General features: G+C 45.1%; 1 protein-coding gene across 1 annotated transcript in view; it reads right to left on the reverse strand.

The window, feature by feature from the left end:
• Positions 1–23,974, reverse strand: part of FBXO41 (F-box protein 41) — a 40,591-nt gene that overhangs the window by 5,997 nt on the left and 10,620 nt on the right. The window contains 9 exon segments of the mRNA XM_072406746.1: positions 673–791; positions 1,195–1,290; positions 1,915–2,067; positions 2,590–2,705; positions 3,001–3,233; positions 3,710–4,059; positions 4,192–4,274; positions 4,518–4,743; positions 13,451–14,418. Of these exon segments, the coding sequence (XP_072262847.1) occupies positions 673–791; positions 1,195–1,290; positions 1,915–2,067; positions 2,590–2,705; positions 3,001–3,233; positions 3,710–4,059; positions 4,192–4,274; positions 4,518–4,743; positions 13,451–14,187 (2,113 nt within the window). The 5' untranslated portion in view covers positions 14,188–14,418.

Genomic DNA, 23,974 nt, shown 5'->3' on the forward strand with positions numbered 1-23,974 from the left:
GGATCACACAAATAACAATCTCTTTCAAAATACAAGTTCATGTGTTCTATGCACAAACATCACAGAGATGAAAATACATCCAATAGGAATATCAATAAGTCTAAACCACCCTGGTCTGCGCAATAACTGATCCTTAAAGCTACATTCAGTGTGCAAATATGTCAAGTGAATATAGGAATATTTTGTTAGTGTAAGGAAAGGTTATGTGTTTTTTGCTGTGGGTGAACCATTGATAATATTTTCTTTCACTTCCTGTCTTGAGACACAACAGGAAGTTAGTAGAAATCTCCTATAAATCTCCAGAGCCAGTATCCCCATTAGAAGACTCCTCCTGATCTCTTGATCTGGGATATTTGAACAATTTTGGTTTTCCCTTTTATGTTTTGATGGCAATGGTCACCAGTACAAGTAGGGGGGTGAATCTCCCCAATGGTGAATTGTGAGACTTTCTGTAGGGCCCCTAAACATGCTGACCAGTCCCATGCTGTGCTGAAGACAACAAAACTTGGCGTTGGTATTCTGGGTCTGAATAAGCCATAAGCTGATGGCCTCAAGGAACTATATATAGGTCTGCCATGAAATAACAGTAATTACCCAGAAGCCATTTCTCCTTTTTTTTATATAGTATTGTATCAAATTCCAAAGAAGACATGATATCAGATGGTTTCTCACCCAGTGACGACAGCCCTTGCACCCCGCAGCCGGCTCCCCCGACACCCAACGCCCTTAGATGAGGCCAGCATCGTCCAATCATCTGCAGGCATCGGTTGCTAAAACGCGTCGGTTGTTGGCTAGGAAGAAGGAAGCACAGGTACTTTTCAATATAAAAAAGGAAGAATAAAACATTGCTGCTGTTCAGTGGTGTAGCTACCCAGACCTATGGGTGGCGATAAAGATTTTGGACCTGGGCCCCCTAACCCTGCACCAGGGTTGACGATCTTCTTGATCTGTGCACCCCTTCGTTACTATCTCACTAGGACCCTATTATTTAGGACAAGTTCCCTCACATCAGAGTGCGGTCAGGCAGTGGTCCTGAGTAGGGCCAATAAAGGGCCCTCTGGGGTAATAGGCCTGGAAGCCCTACTCTTACACCACTGCAGCACAAGATGGCGCCTTGGCTTCCATCAGCTTGCTGGTCTAGATTGAGGATAACTGAGGGAAAGCCTGACTTTGGTGTCAGGTGACGTCTCTTACCACGGATGTAATGGTGCCACCTGGAGGGAGATGATGTCTCTGCAACCAGCTCCTAATGCCCAGATCACCTCGTGACCCACTGGATCTGTGGAGCTCCTGCAAGTTTAATGAAGATTGCAATAAGAATAGAGCCTGGGCAACATATATACCTGTGTTCTCCTGCTCCAGTACCTGTATGTGTCCCCTGCATTTGTAGCGTCCATCTTCTTCAGTACCTGTGTCTCCTTGCACTTGTATGTATTGCCCTGTACCTGTATATATCCCCCTATACCTGTATGTGTCCCCCAGTCCTTATATATGCCCCCTGTACATGTATGTATTCCCAAACCTGAATGTGTCCCCCATACCTGTAAATGTATGTGCCTCCCTGCTTCTGTACCTGTATATCTCCCCTTCCTGTGTACCTGTATGTGTCCCTCCCTTCCTGGTCCTGTACCTATATGGGTTTGTCTACTCATGTACCTGTGAGTATTCCCTATTCCTGTATCTGTATGTCCCCCCTCCTAAATCCTGTACATGTAAATGCCCCTTGCTCCTGTCCCTCTGTGTCCCACTGCTACTGTACCTGTATGTGTACCCCTGGTATTTACCTTTATATGTCCCTTACTTCCTGATCCTGTACCTGTAGGAACCTTTCTGCTCCTGTACCTGTAGGTGTGTTCTTGCTGATTTACCTGGAGATGTTCCCTGGTACCTGTACATGTTCCCCTGCTTCCATACCTGTATGTGACAGCTTGCAGTGCCCGGCAGTAGCAGCTGGCCAGCCAGAGAGATCGGTCGGTGAGGATGTTGGGACAGTGGGAGATCCGCAAGATCAGCAGGTTTCCTCCTGTGGCTTTCAAAAGAGCTTCCAGCCCGGCTTCCAGGCAGCCCCTAGATGGCAGCAGACACAACCAACACAGAATCACTATGACTGTTCATACTCGCCCGTGTCACTTGGGGAATACCAGGGGCTCAGAATAACTAAAAACACCCAGTGGGGTCACAGAATCTAAATTAGTAACTGGCAGTTGTCAAGAAATGGATGCTACAGTACGAGAACAAAAATGACAAAATACATAGAATTCTTGCCTTCATCTTTAGCTTTCCTGATAAACTGTGTAGTAGAAGGCCCCTAGGGGGAGGGTCTGGCACTCAGCAGGGGAGGGGCTTTCTTAAGCTGATTGGGCATTCTCTCAATTTAACAGGTACATACTCAGGGTATCTTATCAAGCACATCAGCACTGGATGGAGAATAAGGAAACACTAATCTCTCAAAATACAATAATTATCCTTGCTAAACCGTGCTGTGATTCAGACACCAAGTATAATAGCCGTTATGGCACTCTCAGCATTCCTGCACAGGTCAGCTGATTTGGGAGATCACAGGTAGCGTATGGGGCAGTGGAGTCTCACCTTGTGCTTTTCATGTACTCCTCCTTGGTCTCCTTCTTCCCCCTCTGGCGAGGTTTCAGTTTCTGCAGGGTCAGGGAGTGAGTCTGTGTGCACCACTGAGACAGAGTGAGCAGAAACTGTAGGAAGAGCGGCAACACGTCAGGAAGAGAATATACATAAATCGTCATCAGAAACAAGGATGCAAGCCCTGCAGGCCATGGGTGAAGGGATCTTAGGGTGATCTCAAGGCTCTCAGTGCATACAACATACCTGGAAGTGCCAGGATAGTAACTTTGTAGCAAGGGCTGTAACACTAAGCAATGGCATGAAGCAAGGGGTGACAGGTTCTCTTTAAACATTCCACACCCACACATGACAATCCTGCAGTCATAATCTATGCAAGGCACCCAGGATTTGGTTGAAGGTTCTCACCTTTGGAGACACTCTGGCATTCTCCAGGAAAACCCGAGTCCACACCGCGGGGTGCCGGGCCACGAACTTCCAGTCTCGGCTGACCTCGGCCGCCCGCAGCAGAGTTTTGGTATCGAGGTAGGTGAATATACAGAAGAGCGCCGCCCTCATCTTTAGGATCTCCGGGCTGATGACCTCGTTGGTGCGAGACGGACTCCCCTTCTCCGGCCTTAGCATCCTGCCGTCACAGCGGCCTGAAGGGGGTGTACAAAGAATGATTAGGTGAGACTGTGACTGTTGTATGTGTAGTTTTTACCTGCAGCATTGGAGTTCCTTGCACGGTCACCAGAGATCTAACATTAGGCCACGGGACCATCATCACGGGGTAATCATCACTGGACATTTGATCATAAGGATGGACAACCAATCAACCTCTAAAACCTTTGAAGACGGTAAGTATTGTGGTCGTTTACATTCAGCTCTTTGTGAAAATGGCTAAGGGGTACTTATCTAAGTGGGTGTTATCTGGGGTATTAAAGGGGAAGATATATAGCAATCCCCTACCAGATTTCACCAGAACGCTTCTTGCCAACAAACCTTTGCATCCATTTGATGGACTGATGTAGGGGTTAGGCTCTCCCCCAAAGTTGAGGCAGCTGGTTATGGTACAAGTGGGGGGGCACCCACTCCTTGCAATGAGAGATCAAACTTTTAGGCATCGGGAACTCACCTTTTGGTCTGCAGCCTCCTGAATCCCGTCCAGTACTGAGCTCGGCTGAGCCGATGCTTTCCTGCTCCCAGACCTCGGCCTCAGATTCCGTAGTCCGGGACCCAACGTCTGAGATGTCCCCTTCTTCCCCCTCTGTGCTATTGCGGTATGGTCGGCGGTGCCAGTTCTGGATGGCTTGGCGCCGAAGCCCCGAGCTGCGGTTATTGTTGTTCCTCTCAAAGCTACTGTCCCCTAGGTGGTTGTTTCCAGAATAATGGGGATCTAAAGCCTCGTCCATGGCCACCGGTTCTACGCCATCGCTGTCATAGCAGCCGGAGCTCTGAGAGATGGTCTTCACCCTGCCTGGAACTCTGAGCAAGACAGGAAAATGATTATTTTGTATAATTATATCCAAAATCCTACCAATCAAATTGTTGACCATAGATAGACCCCAACGACTACATCAGATCATGCAGCTAATAAATAGCAAATATTCAACTCACCCTATGCAGGAGGAAGCTCTCTGATTGGACACAGGATAAGAACCATGGGTGGAGGAGCCGGGCCCCTGGTGCCTCTCTATCCTCTAAGAGAAGAGAATGAACATTCAGATCAAAAATACAAATCTATATTCTGGTCTGGGAGAATGAACAGATAATCTATCTGGTTTGGTGTTTAGACAGGGCTATGCTGTGTGAAAGGGCTGTGCAAATTTTAAGACCAGATCAGAAGACCAGATTAGTTGTAGTTTTTTTCTGCCAATCATCTTTCCAAAAACTTGATGGTGAAAAAGGATAGAATAATAAAACAAAGAGCCAAGTGGCCGTACCTGCCTGGGTCCTTGGAGGCGGGGCTCTTGTGATTTGTACCCAGGAACACTGCACCTCCCCAGGCTGCCGTTGGGTGTTGTCCCACAACTACTGATAATCTGCAGCTGTTTCTCTGCCCGGTCCGCTCGGTCCAGAAGCTCTTCAATGAACTGCTGAAGGCGCACTTTGGCGTTGGCTTCTCGGCTGGCCGTCTCTTTTAGGAACAAGTCGATCTCTACCACCTCCCTGAATGACAAAGAGAGAGGGCAAATTGACATATTTGTGAAGGTACCACTCACCTCACCCCCTAAATAGACACCTTTTTGGCATTTCCCTTCTGCTTCTTGCTTCTGTGCAACCAAATCTGGTGGTTCTAGGTATGGAGGGACATGTGATCTCCTCCCATGTAACTGTGGCCCCCACTGGTCCTCCTAGTCTCTGACACCACCTAATATTGAGGATCATGGTGCCCTCTGCAGAAGAAAAAGAAGGAGTGGCTGGGAGCATCCAACACTCCTGATCAGCACATTGGACAGACAACGATCTATTCAAATTGTCCAACCTACGTTTCCTGGTCCTACAGATGGACCATAGACTGGTCAAGCAAGACATGGTGCTGGCTGGCCCACATCAGGTCATTCTCATTGACGAGCTCAGACCTGAAGGAGGCCGAGTTTCAAATTCTTGATGCCTATTGGCTAGTGCAGTAGAATTCAGCCGATTCTTAGGAAAAACGGAACTGAGATCAATATGGTGCCTTGCACTACTGGCCTCCATCTGAAATGTCTAGTTGGCTGGCTGTCATGGTGATCCTCTGGTTTTTGTGCTTTCTTAACAACTGTGTAGATTAAGAACATCATGGAGAATTCAGAACTCCTGATCTGCATACTTGTCCCAAATATAGAATTTGAGGGGAAATTGAAATTAGCAATTAGGAAGTCACACCTATTGGCTGTTACAGGTTGAGCAGCCAACCAGCGCCCCTGCTTCAGACCACATGGGAACACATGTGCCAGGGACCGCTTTCCAGGGAGTTGGCATTTATTTTAAATTGATTTTAATTGACCCTCCCCCAGGGGGCATCTAGGCAAATGATATACCTAGCACACCAAGCCTGGGTTTCTGGTATTTTGATGGATAGAGGGTTAATGCTCCTCCATTCTGTATTTTTAAACCTGTTAAACACGCACTGACAATACACACTGCAGGGACGCTCTGCCACCTATGTCTCTTGGTGATATTTTATTCAAACATAATGAGCTGATATCTCTCACTTTCTTATATTGGCATACCACGTCGGAAGTCACACACAGCTGGATGATAATTCCTTGACAATGGCCGCCTGGGATTTGAATGGTGCAAGGAGGGGACCACATAGAAATTGTAATGCGGGACTTGGACTCTATTGTATTCATGCACCAGCCTTCACAAAATATTATATTCATTGTGTGCTAGGGTCAGTATACACAGTGTTCTGCCCCCCTGGGCAGCCACCAGTTCTGTCCTTATTTGTATCCAATATTGCATGTGAGCTAAGATAGCAGTGCTCCATGTCTGAAAATAAAGACTCCCAAGTGGCCTCTGCAATGAAGCTTCAGCACCTAAATCTCTCAGAATCTTAGAGTGCTCAAGAAAACCTAGCTTCCAATTGCTAATCCTTAGAGGCTTTAAAAACTTTTAGGGGGCTCCAGAGATCCCATGTCTAGATGGCTACAGAAACCCAGTCTCCAGGTGTCCTTAAAAAACCCAATCTCTAGGTGTCCTTAGAAACCCCATCTTCTGGTGGCTCCAAAAACCCCATCCCCAGGTGGCTACAGAAACGTTGGCACCAGAAGGCTCAGGGGATTCCTACTCTAGAAGTTTTAGAAATCTCAACTGGAATTCCTATATCTAACTGGCACCAGAAACTACATATCTATGAAAACCTATCTCTAGATGGCTCTAGAAACCCAAGAGGTTTTCCAAGAGGTCCAGAAACCCCATCTTCATGTGGCTACAGAAACCTCAGCTCCAAAAGACTCAGGGGACTCCTGCTTTAGAAGTTTTAGAAATGTCAACCCCAGGGGCTCTGGAATTCCCGTGTCTAGGTGGCACCAGAAACTACATAACCCAGTTTCTCAATCAAACTAAAAATCTATAGGTGGCTCTAGAAACCCCATCTTCACATTGCTCCAAAAACTCTATCTCCAAGAAGCTCCAGAAAGCCCATTTTTAGGTGGCTCCAGAAAACCCACCTCCAGATGTCTCCAAAACCCTATCCCCAGGTTGCTCTGGAAACCTCATCTCCAAGAGGTCCCAGAAACCCCATGTCCAGGTAGCTCCAGAAACCATTTCTCTAAGCGGCTCCAGAAACCTCATATCCAGGTGGCACCAAAAACGCCCATCTCTAAATAGGCCCAGAAACCTCATCTTCAGCTGGCTCCAGCAACTCCATATCAAGATGGATCCAAAAAACAATCTACAAAGATTAGAAAGACCTCCACCTCCAAGAGTTACCAGAAACAACATCTCCAAGTGACTCCAGAAAGCCCATCTGCAGGTGACCCTAGAAACCCTGACTGTCCACCGTCTAGGCCAGTGTTTCTCAACCTCTTTGACATGGGAGAACCTTGAAATACCTTTTAAATATTAGGGACCCCCTTCTATAATTCCTATATCCACAGCTCACGGTACATTAGTGTGGTGGTCAGTGGGAAGGATTCCTCTTACATTGCTGGCCATTGGGAGGAAAGTCACCCTTACAGATAGCCAAAAAGATTATTGGGGTCACATACTCTGACCTAAGAGGTGCAAACTGCTCATTGCTCAAGAAACCCCCAGCAACTGCCGGGGGAACGGAACCCTGGTTTAGAAACACTGGACTAGCAGTTTTAGGTGGCCACACCACCCAAAACTTTTTACTTACACAAAATTAAATAAAAATGTACTACAAAATTCACTTACGCAGAACTATTTCATTCTAAAAGCATGAATTTGACGGAGCAGAGTGCAAAGTGAAGCAGGGCCGTGCTATGGCCAATAGATGGCAGTAGCTGTTACAGAATGATTATATAACAGTGCAGTATAATGGAACCAATTATGGATCTCTTAGGACTGATGTTCTTTTTTTTCTTTTGCTAGTTTTAAACTGATCGACTTCTTGTTGCTTTAATGATGGTAAATGTATTACACAGTATTTTTGTGGAACAAAGATGCAGAAAGCAAGATATTTCAACAATGCACCAAGCTGTTCTGTAACCCAATGCACTAATTCCAATAACGTAGGAGACAATGGCAATGATTTTTCCACATTTGGTTAACATGCAAATACATATTACTTCAACTTGTGCCTGAATTGTGCAAAACAGAACACAAAATCACCCACACCCTAAAATACTGGATTCTTTATCATCATCATACATCATGGTATATATGTTGTACAGGTTACTCTATTGCCTAGAGGAAGTGATACGGTGCAACCTGAAAACGTTGGCCTTTGCTTTTATATTTATGTTCTGTTTCCAAAAGTTCTGCACGGTGCCATCTGTGGTTGCCATTTCCAGTACCCTTCCTCCATTACAGAGTGCATTCCTATCACAGACATTTTATATCAGCACGGTCTTTGCACAGGTATAAACACTTTTTGTTGGAATGGTGATAATGCCATGTTGGGAGAATGGGAAAGAGAGGAAGTGGGGTGCACTCAACCCAGAATCCAGTCCTCAATGGTCACCTTGCTAGTTTATGTAAGGCATAGATGTAGAGTTCATTCTAAATGGCACCTAGATGCACTAAAGGAAATCTCATCCAATGCCACTCCATTGCCGCCACCAATAAGGCACTACCATGTGCTCCAGGGCAACGATAGCCATTTTCAGTTCATTGCAACACACTAGGCCTGGACATAACAAGCAGAAGACTCACCTGAGTTAATGCACCAGACAACACATAGGAATGATGGGGGTCTAAAGTTCCTCATCCCCTATACTCTGTAAATTTTCCCAACAAAATGCCAATAAAGGACTCCTATGTGCCAGGGATCAGGCTGCTGGCATATGCGCTATCACTGTTCTCATTATCCGTCTCAGGATGGAATTACTGCCAGTTTCTGTAATAAGGGGTAGGATATTCCAATTCTGATTAAATCATGTTTTATTTAAGCTGAGTCGGCACCCTCTGTAGTGGAAGTGGAGACGTTAATCGCTCCCTCGGAATGGAACTGGTTACAGGGCTCCCAGAGACGAGAGGCCGACACTGCTGGAGAGGACTGACAATACACAAAGGATTAAAATTCAGCATCCTTGGAAGGTGAATGGATCTCACAGATATCAGAAATCAAGGCTTCTTCCTTTCCTATATATTCCTCAATAACCACACAGGGTAATTTCTGTGTGCACCAAATGTCTTTGCAAATCCAGGATTCTGCCATGATGATTTCTCAGGAACAATGGTAGATGTCAGATGATTGTCACTGGAAAGTTTTATTGTGATCACTTCCACTTTCAGGACACAAAACGCCATGCTGTTCTATGGGGATAAAATGGGGAAGAACGAGCGGGTGCACTTTGGTTTTCCCAATCGCCAAGGTGGATTGATGAACAACGTTGGCGGATCATTGTACATGTCAGATTTTCAGGCAGTTTGTCCCAGGTGATGATCATCCGACAACTGTACAAAACTTAACATCTACACAGCTCAAAAGTCAAGAGGTATGATGGGGTTACTATAAGGTTGCGTCCTGGTAAAAGCAACCCGTTCTCTATAATGCCCCCACAGATACATACCTTCCCTTTGCTCTACAGCTGCATCAGGATGGAGGAGAAGATGTCCTATGTGGCATCCAAATCTCAGACCAGTCTCCTTTGTGGGGAACAGAAAAGGGTCTTTACCAAACTGTGGCCACAAAGCTAGAAGAGTCTCATTGTCTAATATGCTTTTTATGATGGAGGATTAAAAGAACCCTTCTCTGGGGACACCTGAACTTGATATTCTGAAGGGGGGAACCAATTGGCCATGTAGGTTAGTCTGATGGTCGGATGTCCACAAACTTCTGCCCATATATTGTATTCTTTGACATACCTTCTATTATCCCAGAATTTGTGGGACTGTCTCAAGGTTCTACAGATCTGGGCCGCCTTCCAGAGCCCTAACCTGAAAGCCCTTTCTTCAGAACTTATTTCCCTTCTCTATGGTCAGCACAACCTCCTTCCTGATTCATAGTACAAGTCCAGAAAAGCTTTGCCACCTGTATGGCACACCTTGGTCATGCAACTAATAATATACTTTGTCCTATGGTCCTCAGAGTGTACACTGAGCTGAGGACCCTCAACCTACCCCTGTTTCAGTGCATGGCCAATCACCCAACACCCAGTCTACTGAAACATGTCAGAAGAAGGAGCCTAGGTGCGCTGTACTTTGAAACCTATTATGAGGGGTTACGCCAAGGATCGCTTTTGCTGGGGTCAAATGACACTTGTCTGGTTCATCCAACTCAGATCACACACCAAGGTATCAGCCTTAAGCTGGCTTGCAGCCAGGTTTATTGAAGGTTGCAGATAAAAAACAAAAACAAAAGAAAACCTTGCCCATCCGGCACTTACTATACATCAGGGCATCCCTGTCTATCAGCTGGGCCAAGCTTTCAGAAACCTTTTACTCACTTTTGAGCTCACTCACACAGACCGATTGTCTGCGTCTCCAAACAGAGCTCCCTCACACAGAACCCCTGTCTGTGTCTCCAGCAGAGCTCCTAACACAGAACCCCTATCTGTGTCTCCAGCAGAGCTCACTCACACAGTCCCCCCGTCTGTCTCCAAACAGACCTGAACTCCTCACTGAGCTCCTGGCTCTATGTTATATCCCCACCCTCAGTGCTTCTTTAATAATTATCGCACAGGTGAGAGTCTTCCACTTGCTACTTCACATAGGAGAGGAATCTTGGGCAAATTACTTACATAAAAAGAGGAATCTTGGGCAAATATATCTCCCTTCCACCTCCAATCCTGCCTTTGTGTCACACTATGTATTTAATGTTTTATGAAGGACTGTGCTTCCTTCAGTGCAAAAAGCGGTGGAGGCACGACAAGAAGAGAGGTATATAAACAGGTACAGGAGCCCACTTTGCTCAGCAACGCAGTTTTCCATGGTGGCTGTTCCATAGTAACAGAGACATTACAATCCTTATCATTCTGGTTTTCTAATGAAGGTAGCAGGAGAAGTAAAGCTTGTTGAACAAATTCCAGTTTGCGTGGAGTGGTTTCAGATCTTCTTCAACGTGTTCTTGGCCATTTCAGAAGTTCCAGGAGGTCTTCTCCAGATCTCCTTTCATGGACACCAGAACATCTAGCACAGCATCATGGGGAATAAAATCCACCCTACTAAACTGATCAAACCACCAAATGCTTCTCGTTGGAGAACCTTTGGATTTATTTCAGCACATTCTCAGGTTCTGTTTGTAAATCTGATGGAACAGTAGATGATGAGATATGAAGATGTGCATAAAAACCAGAAGAAGGTCTATGAAAAAAGACTAAGCATGGTTAAAGTTCTTTGCCTTTATCTTCATCAGAAGGATCCACTCCGTGATTGTTAGATAAGTTCTTGGAGTTAAAAGGTCTTGGATTTATAAATTCTCAATTATCAAAGCTGCCATACAGCTCTCTATAAATATATATCTGATTAAAGTAGGGAATTAACACCTTGGAGCCTCCTGCGTCATGCAGATGAGGTGAAATCGCACTCAGCTTAGTCGGGAATAAAGGAAATTTCTATGCTTAAAATAAAAGAAGAAGCCAGTGGCAGGGGTTATCTGAGGGTGTATAGGCAGCAAAGGCCGGGGGATCATTCACATTGATGCAATGAAGGCATCGGCACATTTTGGTGCCAATCATGTTAAATGGACCCTCAAGTTCCTCCTCACCAAGCTGGTCTCATTATGTCTCTGTAAATCTAGGCCACATTCCAGAGCCCTAAGCTGAAAACCCTTTCTTCAGAACCTATCCCGGGTCCTTGCACTCAATGGGCTATGGTCAGCCTGATCTCCTTCCTGACTCATGGTGCAAACCTGGCAAACTTTGGTTGTGCCACCAGTAACGTAGCTGGTCACATGATGCCATTCCTGCCCTTTGTAGAGGGAACAGTTAAAAGTTGATATTTTAATGCTACGTGCTGCTAAAAGCTAATGCACTGACAAATTGATATTCCTCATTAAAAGAGAAGGCAATGAAGTGATTTTCACCATATAAAAGCTTGCGGTATTCCATCTGGAAGTTTATATTACGTGTCCACCTTAGCAGAGGAAATAAAGTTTATTGTGTGAAGTTTCAACATTCACAACAAAAGAGTCAATGGTATCATTAATAAAACCCCCAGAGACTGGAGCTGTGATTCAGACCAATGAAATACATTCTATATTCACAGCATGGCTCTGTACATAGGACCTGTTCTGTGACTGGTACCCAGCGCTGAGGCAGAGATCCCCCCCAGGCGTGTGTATAACTCCCAATTGATTTTTTACAGCGTTTGGAGACCACCACCGATCTCACCCTCCACCAGCTCTATAATATTGTAATTGCAGCAGCTTGGTCAGCTAAAAAGTAGTAATTAAAAAATGTATTTCATTTTTCTTTTTAGTATTATGCCAGCAACGGCAACTTACAGCATCAAAAAGATGTACACAACCAAGTACGCACTGTAGCGGCACTAAACTTGATGCCCCCAGCAAACCCTTCAGCTAGGATCATCTTTTTAGGCTTATTTTGGTGACAGCGCCCCATCTCTGCCCCCAACTGAACCCATTCCACTGAATGGGAACTGTTTTGAGCATGGCTAGGATCATCTTTTTAGGCTTATTTTGGTGACAGCGCCCCATCTCTGCCCCCAACTGAACCCATTCCACTGAATGGGAACTGTTTTGAGCATGCTTGCACTTGTGGTTGCAGTGTGGTTCCTGCAGGTTGCTTCCACACCACGTGGTTGCTTTTTTACTTTGGAGACAAAGGGACCAGACCACCACCGCAAACACGCTTCTTTGTCATAATTGTATTTCTGCTGCTATTGATCAGGTAAAAAAAAAAGTGTCCAGGAAAGGAGCAATGGACAGGGTCTAGTGACATCTTAATTGCTATTTAGATGAACACTGGGAAAAGCTGCTGTCCACAGCGCTGACGACTCAGGACGACTCAGAACATGGGATGGTTTTCAAGACAATAGTATCATTCACTCAACACATGGGCATTGTGTTTAGAAGCCATCCTGCCACTGGTGGGTCACCTGGGTCAGAGGAAGGTAGGATATGGGAATCAGGGTGCACATAAGAGGAAGGTAGACTACGGCCCTCAGGGTGCAACGTAGAGGAAGGTAGAATACGAGCATCAGGGTGCCTCCTAGAGGAAAGTGGGAAATGGGAATCAAGGTGCACCCTAGAGGTAGGTAGAATACAGCCATCAGGGTGCCTCCTAGGGGAAGGTGCTTAAGTAGAGTGGTGGTGGAGTGGTGGACACCAAGCTTGGTCAGCAATCAAATTCAACAAAACCACATGTTGGTGAAAAAGATCAAAAGGAAGCTAAAAGGGGAACCTCATTGCTACAAAGTGCAACGTCAAACAAAACTAAATCTATAGATCCCTCACAGCACATTCAGGTAAGACGGGTCCAGCATGACCTTCAGGGACAGAAAATTAGGGTAAAGCTGACCTGAGAACATGTGAAGGCTGACATTGCTGACCTCTCCTTCTGATCATGCCAATTGCCTGGCTCTCATCTTGATCCGGCTTTAGTTTTTGGCTAACCAAGCATTGAATTCAGAATTTCAGCTTAACTCGCATGCTTGTTATGGACCATTGACTCTTCTAAGGCCAGGGATCTGGTATTCTCCAAAGGTCAGCAATGGCAGCCAATTTTTCTCTTGGCAGGTTTCCATCACATAAATGACCTACAGAATGAGTTATAGAAACAATTTATTAGGTAAAACTTACTGCTGCTTCTTGCTGAGCTCTTGCTCCTTTTGGACCAGGTCCTGTTTGAGGGAAGCCAACATTTCCACACTAACGTCCACTTGTCTGGTGAGTTCGGAGGCCCGGTCCTCCAGTTCCTGCTTTTCCTGACCCAACCTCAAACTCTCCTGCTTGGCCTTCTCCAGCTCTGAACTTTTCCTCTCCAGTTCCACCTGCAACCTCCCAACCTGTGTGGCGATCTTCTGCTCCACCTCCTCAGTCAGCTTTTCCAGTCGCTTGTCTACCTCAAGCTTTTCGAAGGCTCTCACCTTAAGCCGCGCCAGGCCTTCTTCCTAGGCCGCGTCCACGGCGGCTGAGGCTGCAGCAGCTGCTGCCACAGCTGCGGGCGGTGGGGTGTGGGAGGTCGCCATGGTGGTTTTGGTAAATATTTCTCCAAGGGGAATCTCCACTTCCTGGGTGTATCGAGTAGACACTGGGCTGAATTCCTCAGATTGGACTAAGTCCCGAGTGAACATCTGCTCCTTGCCTTGAAATGATGTGCTTTCAAAGACTTCCCGACGGTGGGCCGGGGTCAACAAAGCTGCCTCACTGGTCAACGGGAAGACGGCAGCATCGCAAATACTGTTGGTCTTAGACAGAACGTAAAGGGTCTCATAGGTGTGGTTGTATTCCAGGTGGGCCCTCAGTGAGGACAGGCTCCTGAAACGCTTGTGCTCTCCACACCTCGGACACCGATAAGGCAAGTCCAAAGAGGCCATCCCTCAGCATCTAACATGGCGACTGTCCTTGAGCCCTAAACAGAGCAGGCTGATAGTAGGGGTCATGGCGTGCCAGGGACTCGGGAAAAGTCAAAGACCGGGGGCAAACACTCTCTTAAAAGGCTTCGGGTCAACCGAATCATCTTCTGTGGTCACTGGTCAGCCTCTAGTATTGAGAAGATACTAAAGCCGGTAAACCTCTGATGTTCTATCATCCAATCGATCAATAGACTGTGAAGGAAAAGAGAAAATAATCCAAAATTAGATACAATGTGGACATTATTAACAAAATAAAAAATAACAAAAACAACATTTCCCAATTTGATACAAGCCCATTCACTGAAATCTACAAATTTCAACATTTTAAAGCCATTTCAGAACTGCGATCATTATTTTATCTCCTATAGACTTGGCACATCAATATTACTTTTAGTGTTACTAGAAACATATTTATTTGAGAAAAAATACCTGTAAGGGTAAACAAACCAAATGATGTTTACTGTATATAAGACACTATAAAAATGTTGATCAATAGATTTCTTTTTAAGCCTTTGTTAGATAACGATAAGGAATTGAGGGTTTTTTTTCCCAGGTATAAGCCATATTTTGCATGTGATGGGTACAGGTACACTTTAAGATGTACAGAAGGAGATCAGAGAAAGGCAGTATGGCTGATAAACCTTCAGTAATTACCAAATGGATGAGTAAGCAGATCTAAGACTTCAATACAGACAGAGGAGAGGCAGAACTCCTGGTGTCGCAGGGATGTGACAGGTGATTAGTGATGGTGGAGTCTGGAATACCAAACTGTGCCAAATGCTGATGAGAGAAATAGGGAGAGAGATGGGAAAGAGAGAGGATACAGCAATGGAGAGAGAAAAGGAGAGAAAGCAAGAGAGAGAGAAAAGAGAGATAGAGAGGATACAGCAAGGAGATGTGCAAAGGAGAAAAACACAGGAGAGAGCGAGAGGGAGAAGAAAGAGGATATAGCAATGGAGGGATGGAAAGAAATCAATGGAGAGAATGCAACAATATGTGAGAATGATAGAGATAGATGGATGAAAGGAGAGATGGCAAGGAGGAAAGAAAAGAAGAAAAGAGAAGGGGATAGGGAAAAGGAAAATCTGACAGAGAGGAGAGCAGAAGAGAAATGAAGATAAGAGGAAGAGGAGAAGAAAATAGAAGGGGAGAAGAGAAGAAAAGATCAGGCAAGGCGAGAAGAGGATAAGAGAACAGAAGAGTACAGAGACAAGAGAAGGAGAGAAGAAAAGAGAAAAGAAGAGAAGATAAGATAAGGAGGATAAGAGGTAAGGGAAGGGAAGATTAGAGAAGAGAACACAGCAAAGGAACAGAGATGAAAAATGTAAAAGGAGAAGACACAAGGGAGAAAGAGAGACCAAGAGAGAAGAGAGAGGATACAGAAAGGGAGAGATGGAAAGAGATCAATGGGGAGAATGCAACAAGTGTGAGAAACATAGAGGGTGATGGATGGATGGGATGGATGGGTCGGAGGGATGGATGAGAAAGGGGGCACAGCAAAGGAGTTATGGAGGAAGAATAAGGAAGAGAAGGTGGATGGATGGATGGATGGATGGATGGAGTAGAGAGAACACAATGCAGAGAGAGGAGCGGTGAAGTGAGAGAAGACAGACCAAGGAAAGGTGGGAAAAAGCATAAAAATGATGGGAAAGGGCAGAGAGAGGAAGAGTGGGACGGTGCAGAGCCTACTTATCAAGGAAGAGGGAAAGATGGAGAAAAGTTTTGAATTGGCCAGTCCCTAACCCGTTTCTTATTTTAGAGCCATTTCTTGGAAGATTTGGTAGTGTGTTTTGGGTCAATATTGCATTGAAAAATCAAACAATTTCCAACTCAACTTTAGCTAAAAGAAAGACAGCCTTGCATGCTCATTCACCACATTTTGATATCATGCAAAATTCATAATTGACTCAATTACATAAATCTTCCAAAGCCTCAAACTATAACATTTTCACCACCATGTTTTACAGTTGGTATTAGGTCTGTCTAGTGAAATTCTATCTTTGATTCTCCAATCCACAGCACAGAAACCTTTGTATCTGCCTTTATGTTCAATGGTAAACTGGAGTATTGCTATTTGATTGGTTAGGTTAGATTGGTTTATTTTCTCATTGTAGACTCATGCACATTGACACCAACTAATGCAAGAGTTCCCCAGGGATCCCACAATCAAATGTTGAGCTAAACTCTTTTAGTATTTAACAGATAGATCTTGTTTAGCTAGCCAGTCCTGGTCAACTACCAATCATCTGAAACCTATGCTCCAGTTACTCCCTTAGGAAGTTGTCCTTATTGGCACCTAATCTGGTCAGATGACTTTTTTTCTGAGTGCCTAAGAGGGATCTTCTGATCATGGCATGGTGACCTCACACACATCAATAGAGACCACAAGACCCTTCATATTTGAGGATGATGTCAGACTGGTTTCTCCAGTTACTCCATAAGAAGATTCTTCCTATTAGCTCCTAGTTAGGTCACATGACCTTCTTTCTGAGGGTCCAAAAGGAATCTTCTGTTCATGGCATGGTGACCCCATACACATCAATGGAGACCACCAGGTCCTCTATATCTGAGTTTGATATCATCAAGCTTTCTCCAGCTACTCCCTATGGAGGTACTTCTTATTGGCACCTAATCTGGTCACATGACTGTCTTTCTGAGGGTCTAAGGGGGATCTTCTAATCTTTGCATGGTGACCCCAAACACAAAGATAGAGACCACCAGGTTTTCCATATCTGAGGATGATGTCAGACTGGTTTCTCCTTATGGACAAGCTTTCTCCAGCTACTCCCGATGGAAGTTCTTCTTATTGGCACCTATCCTGGTCATACAACTGTCTTTCTGAGGGTCTAAGAGGGATCTTCTAATCTTGGCATGGTGACCCCAAACACAACGATAGAGACCACCAGGTCTTCCATATCTGAGGATGATGTCAGACTGGTTTCCTCTTATGGACAAGCTTCCTCCAGCTACTCCTGATGGAGGTTCTTCTTATTGGCACCTAATCTGGTCACACAACTGTCTTTCTGAGGGTCGTATAGGGATCTTCTGATCTTGACATGGTGACCCCACACACAATAGACCACCATGTCCTCCATATCTGAGAATATTAGGTAGGTTCCTCCAGATACTTCCTATGCAGGCTGCTATTATTGACACTAAATCTAGAACACTGATTCTAATTTCATAGATTTGAAGTAGTCGTAGATGTTGGGATGAACATATTTTTTAGATAATGAGAAATATCACATTGTGTTAATTGTACGTCATTTGTTTAGGAATTTTATTCTAAAAATCACAATTTCCATGAGATGTACATACTTTTTCACACGACTACATTCATAACTGTACCTCCCGTGCTTTCTTTCATCCTGGCTGATTGAGAACGTGTCACACCATTGGTTGCTAAGCAGCTCACATTCACCCGAGTCCTCGCTTAATATAACTGCACGGTGTGGCGGCACTTTTTACACATGCCGCCCTGTGATTGGATATTTCCAGGCGGATTTATTAAGGAGAGGTTAAGTGAGTAATTGCTGCTGCCGTGGCAGATCCAGAACACCCGCCGATTGCAGCTAACGAGAGCGAGTGCCTGACATTACAGCGGAGGCTTTCATGTCTCGTTAGTCTACCTGAACATCATGGATGGGTCACGTCTGAGAGCGACGATGCCTGAACACCTGCTGAGCAATTTCTGGGTAATAAGATCCCGGTATACATATCTCTTTAAATGAGTAAATTGTTTTTGCAAAGTTCAGCTTAAGACAAATAGCAAAAAAAAAGGATTTTTATATGAAGTCTACTGAAGGTACTGGAAGAACTTTCAAGTTATACTACTGACAATAGAAAGACCAGACACCGACAAACATGAGAATTGTTGACCAGCCCAAGATAATTCCACTTACTACCACCATGTTTTATAAAAAAAAAAAAAAAGGACAAAATCCTATTCTTTTTTGTCCATTTGAGATACACATTCAGATCCGAGAGGGACACATCCATTGAGGAACATATCCAGATCCAAGAGGGACACATCTATTGAGGAACACATCTATTGAGGGAAAGATCAAGATCCAAGAAGAACACATCCAGATCCAAGAGGAACACATCCATTGAGGAAAACCTCCATTGAGGAACACATCCGGATCCAAGAGGAACACATCCGGATCCAAGAGGGACACATCCAGATCCAAGAGGGACACATCCATCGAGGAACACATCTATTGAGGAACAGATCAAGATCCAAGAAGAACACATCCGGATCCAAGAGGAACACATCCATATCCAAGAGGGACACATCCATATCCAAGAAGGACACATCCAGATCCAAGTGGGACACATCTATTGAGGAACACATCTATTGATGAACAGATCAAGATCCAAGAAGAACACATCCAAATCCAAGAGGAACACATCCATTGAGGAACACATCCAGATCCAAGAGGGACACATCCAGATCCAAGAGGGACACATTCATTGAAGAACACATCTATTGAGGAACACATCCAGATCCAAGAGGGACACATCCAGATCCAAGAGGGACACATCCAGATCCAAGAGGGACACATTCATTGAAGAACACATCTATTGAGGAACACATCCAGATCCAAGAGGGACACATCCATTGAGGAACAGATCCAGATCCAGGAAGAACACATCCGGATCCAAGAGGAACATATCCAGATCCGAGAGGAACACATCCAGATCCAAGAGGAACACATAAAATATATAAACCAGGGACTCCCTGCAGCTTGAGAAGCTTTGTGAAAGACCTTATTCTGGGATTTTGTTGCTGGGTGGTGTGAATTGAAATTTGGGGTCCCACTCAATTTTGTTACTTACATAAAGATTTAGATGGGCAAATGCTGATGAGACAATGATGGGTAATAAGGGTTGAAGAACTCAACAGTTTTATTTGTATGGACTTTGCATCCATTAGGTAGAATTTGGAGAGCTTAGGAACAGAAGACCATGGGGCAGCCTTGCAAATCTAGGAAACAGAAAAGTTTTAGAAGGAAGGTCACAGAATGTAAAGGGTGGAGCTTGATCCCTGAAACCATAAGCCCAAGATTGTCGCCTGGAAGCGAGACGCTAATGCACTCTGATAGGGTACTGAATTAATTCCAAATACAGATGATTCCTACATCAGGGAAGCTCTTGGGTTGAAAACCCCAGGAATCACACCAAGGAAAAGATGCCTTCCATGGCTGACGACAAAGGCTTGCAAAAAGAAGACTTCCCAGCCTTCACCACAAATATTCCTTTCTGTGATCTAGGCTTCAACAACCATGCCGGTAAAACCGGTAACCTGGATGAAAAATCAGTCCTTGTGACAGAAAAAACTGATGATCCAACAGAGCCCATGAAACTCACATCCACCAGAGATGGTCCAGAGCAATTAGGATGACTGAAATGCAAGCCTTTCCGATTCTGAGAAGAGAATGAAAAGATGGGTCAGAGTGTCCTGATTCCATGTAGCAATGGGAGCATCCATCGTTTCTGAGGACCTAGAGGATCCCTGTACCTGGAGATAACACCTAATGTCCATTGAAGCCAGAAAGTCCCCCGGGACAAGAGAGGCAATGGCGCCTGGTGAATTCCATATAAAATGTTTGGACTTCAATGAAGACCTAGATCCAAAAAGTCTGGGGAATAGTCATTAACACTCCCGAAACTGTTCTGCCTCAGGGACAAGACATCTTGATTCAGAAGTCCTAGGAGAGCCTGATTGGGATCTGCTTATCTACACATTGACATTGTAAGGAATAGAATGAGAAACCAAGAACTGGGCAGAAAATGATACCTCAATGGTGGGTGAGGGAGTGGAGAGATGAAAGGGACGCTCCAATATAAGGGGAATACATTGTTAGACCCCAAAATGGTCAGAAACAGGGCAAGCAAGGAGTCCATGGCGGCATGGACCTGCAAAGAACTCCTCAACTTTTACCAGAACTGAATAGCAACCCAGTGCCCAAAATGCAAGGGAATGTCCAGTCCAGTGGGGTCCAGATAGAATAATAAGGATAACAAAGAAGACTGAAATGGGCAGCGGTTATAGTTGGAGGATCTACAGGTTTACCGGAGTCCGATCCTTGGGGGTGGAGCTAAAAAAAAAACCCAGCTTGCCATGTGGTCCCAGGTCATTGAGGGTCATTGGGTAATCGCAGGATGATGTGAAATAACAGGCGCGGGCATGGATGATTTCCCTGCAATGGCTGTATGGATATGAAATGTAGAGGGGTCGGCACTTCTCCTCCATATCACCGTCAGAGATTTACATTACTAATATGAAAAGCTTATTTTATGATTACAGACCTAACACAGCTTGATAAAACAAGAGGCACATTCATGATCTCTACTGATGGCGTTTTTTAAGTCAGGCCCCGGGCTATGACATTTCTAGAACCCAAGGGAGACAGGATCCTTCAGCTTATCCTGCCATGAGTCAGTGACAGATTACTAATTATTATTTTCAGGGATGGAGCTGTCCTGGCCCTCAGGGGCCCCCCCGGCACAGCCTCTGGGTATATGGCGGCAACACGTGACTCCACCAATGTAATCCAATGATTAACACCTGACGTACACAGACACCAGACAGCGATCGCTCCATCCAATCCCTGCCGCAGGAAGGCAACATGAGCAGTTCAGTATAGCAACAGTAATATGCTGCCATGTTCCAGATACCAAGAATTACACCCGGGTATGGGACAAGAAGTGGTACTGTGCAGAGTCCATACATACAGAATAAGAACAGATACCGAGAGTTACACCCGGGGTACAGGACAAGAGAAGTGGTACTGTGCAGAGTCCATACATACAGAATAAGAACAGATACTGTGCAGAGTCCATACATACAGGTGTGTGTTCAGGCTGCCTCGGCCTGTAGGTGCTGGTACCTGGAAGGTGCTGTCAGGGCCGGTTTATCCAATCTTTATCATTATAACCTTTTCTGACTAGCGCAGAATGCGTGATGCGGAGGCCTTCTGGAGAAGATATTATGTGTGACAAGCGGGAAGAGGAAAGAGCAGAATAAAACGATTTATCGCTCTGTCCTTCCTCATCAGCCACGGGGGGTCCTGTCACCCCAATCAAACATTCCTGGCCCTGATACAGCGCTGCCTGGGAGCACCAAACATATAATGCAATGCTGATTTATAGGAAGAGATGATTAACCCATAAAATTCATGAATCAAGTCCCAGAGTCATTATACAGCAACTGTTATACAAGGGGAGAAGAAATTATATATTAACTGCTTCACTAGCTGTCCCTCAAAGGAGCTCACAATCTAATGTCCCTACCATAGTCATATGTCATTAATGTAGTCTAAGGTCAATTTAGGGGGAAGCCAACCAACCTTACAGCATGTTTTGGGATGTGGGAGGAAACCAGAGTACCCGGAAGAAACCCACGCAGACACGGGGAGAACCTGCAAACTCCATACAGATAGTGTCCTGGCTGCATGACCTACTAACGACGTCCTCACTCATAACCTCATCACAGGCACGGCTCCAAGACTTTTCTAGAGCTGCCCCGACTCACTGAAATGGTCTCTTCGTCCTATTCGGCTTGCTCCTACTTTCTGCTCATTTATAACCCAACGCTTCCCCCTCACCTACCCGTCCTTCTTCTGTCTCCTAAACCCTCACTACTTCCCACCATTCCATACCCCCTCCTACTGTGTGATACTTCCCCCACCGCCTAGATTGTAAGCTCTTCGGGACAGGGTCCTCCCCTCCTCCTGTGTCACTGTCTGTATCTGTCTGTTATTTGTTGGGCTATAGAAATTCAGTATAATAATAATTTACTTACCTTGTACCAATCCCCTGCCCGTTTGTTCCTACGAGGGCAAATAAAGATCGGAAGCCTTCTGGAGTGAACCACTGAAAGGGAAACAAAGAACTTTGTATGCTCCTGACCTGTGCATTCTGTACACTGTGCTGTACTTTGTATACTCCTGACCTATGCATTCTGTACACTGTGCTGTACTTTGTATACTCCTGACCAGTGCATTCTGTACACTGTGCTGTACATGACATGTAGGATGTATCTGGTTATAATGGATCATGATGGACAGGTGTCCCAGTGATCTTTGGATCTGCAGGGATTTGGTGACTCATGGATTCCAGTTCTCAGTTTGTTCCGCACTATAGCTCGGCATGATCTTTATACAAAGCATTGAAGAATAATTTATATTTCCTGTGCTGGGAAATCAGCGTGCTGAATAATCTGTGCTCATATATAATCCAGTATGCCCCGGCTAATATTAGATAAAGTAATATGTGAATTCTTATTAATGTCACACTGTGTGCATGCCTCCTTCTACTGCCATCCAGAGCTGCCCCTCATACCTCCAATGTATTCTGTTTACACATCACCTGCATTCTGTGCCATGCATTGCATAGACTAGACGTAGCCCATCCCTTATTATTCTTGGAAGGACAGGTGCTCTTTAAATCTCCCCCACTACAGCCCAATAGGAAGATCTTGTCATGAGCTGAAGAAATATCAGTTGGCCCCCATAATAGTGGCTCAGCTACCCCACTCCCCCCTTTAAGGGCAAAACAGGTTTACCATAAAGATGTGCAAAGAATAAAGATGCCCCATAGAAAATCCCCTATACCACTAATTGGGGCTCGGATTCCAGGTTGGTCCACTTCCTCTTTGCCTAGGATGTCATGGACACACCTCTTGGGAGTGACGTCATTATCAGGCTGTCATGGACACACCCATTGGGAGTGACATCATTATCGGGCTGTCATGGACACACCCATTGGGAGTGACATCATCATTTAGCTGTTATGGACACACCCATTGGGAGTGACATCATCACAGCAGCCTGGGCTCACAGTACTACTGCACTGAATAGGGGAAATACATTTTATTATATGAGCATTTTTCACTGCACGAGTATTGGCCACCAGAGGACAAGGGGAAAACCTTGGATAAATGGAAAACTATTTTTGAAGTTTTGGGGTGCTTAACTAAAAGAAGGGTCATTATTGCCTATTCCCTGGTTTGCTTATAATTACCTTCCCTTCTCTCCCTGGTATCCCCAGACTTTGCCCCCAACAGGTCAGCTTTACAGCCTCAAAATTTTATTACTCCAACAACTTCAATCTGGAGCTGTTACCTGCAGTACTTTTTTCTGCCACTAGATGCCCTCAGTCTTTCAGCTCATTTCCTCCAAGCCCAAAAAAAGTAACCCAATACACACCTTCAAGCCGAAGGTGTCTTCCTGCAATACCTCTTTTCTGCCACTAGATGCCCTCGGTCTTTGAGGACACATGATTGCTGTAATACTACTGTTTTATCACCAGATGTACTCAGTTTTAAGGCTTACCGTAATATTTTCCAGAATCATTTACTCCATTTCCCCTGAGACCAAAAAATTAACCCAATAGACACTTCATACCCCTAAATGCCCCTGATATGGAGGGACTGTCCCTCTTCATACCCCTAAATGCCCCTGATATGGAGGGACTGTCCCTCTTCATACCCCCCAACTGCCCCTGATTTGTAGGTACTGTCCCTCCTCATACCCCCAACTGCCCCTGATTTAGGGGGACTGTCCCTCTTCATACCCCATCTGCCCCTGATTTGTAGGGACTGCCCCTCTTCATACACCCATCTGCCCGATTTGTAGGGACTGCCCCTCTTCATACCCCCAACTACCCCCTGATTTGTAGGGACTGCTCTCCTTCAAGCCCCCATCTGCCCCTGATTTGGAGGGACTGTCCCTCTTCATACCCC

This window comes from Pyxicephalus adspersus, chromosome 3, assembly GCF_032062135.1.
Source record: "Pyxicephalus adspersus chromosome 3, UCB_Pads_2.0, whole genome shotgun sequence".
Lineage (NCBI taxonomy): Eukaryota > Metazoa > Chordata > Amphibia > Anura > Pyxicephalidae > Pyxicephalus > Pyxicephalus adspersus.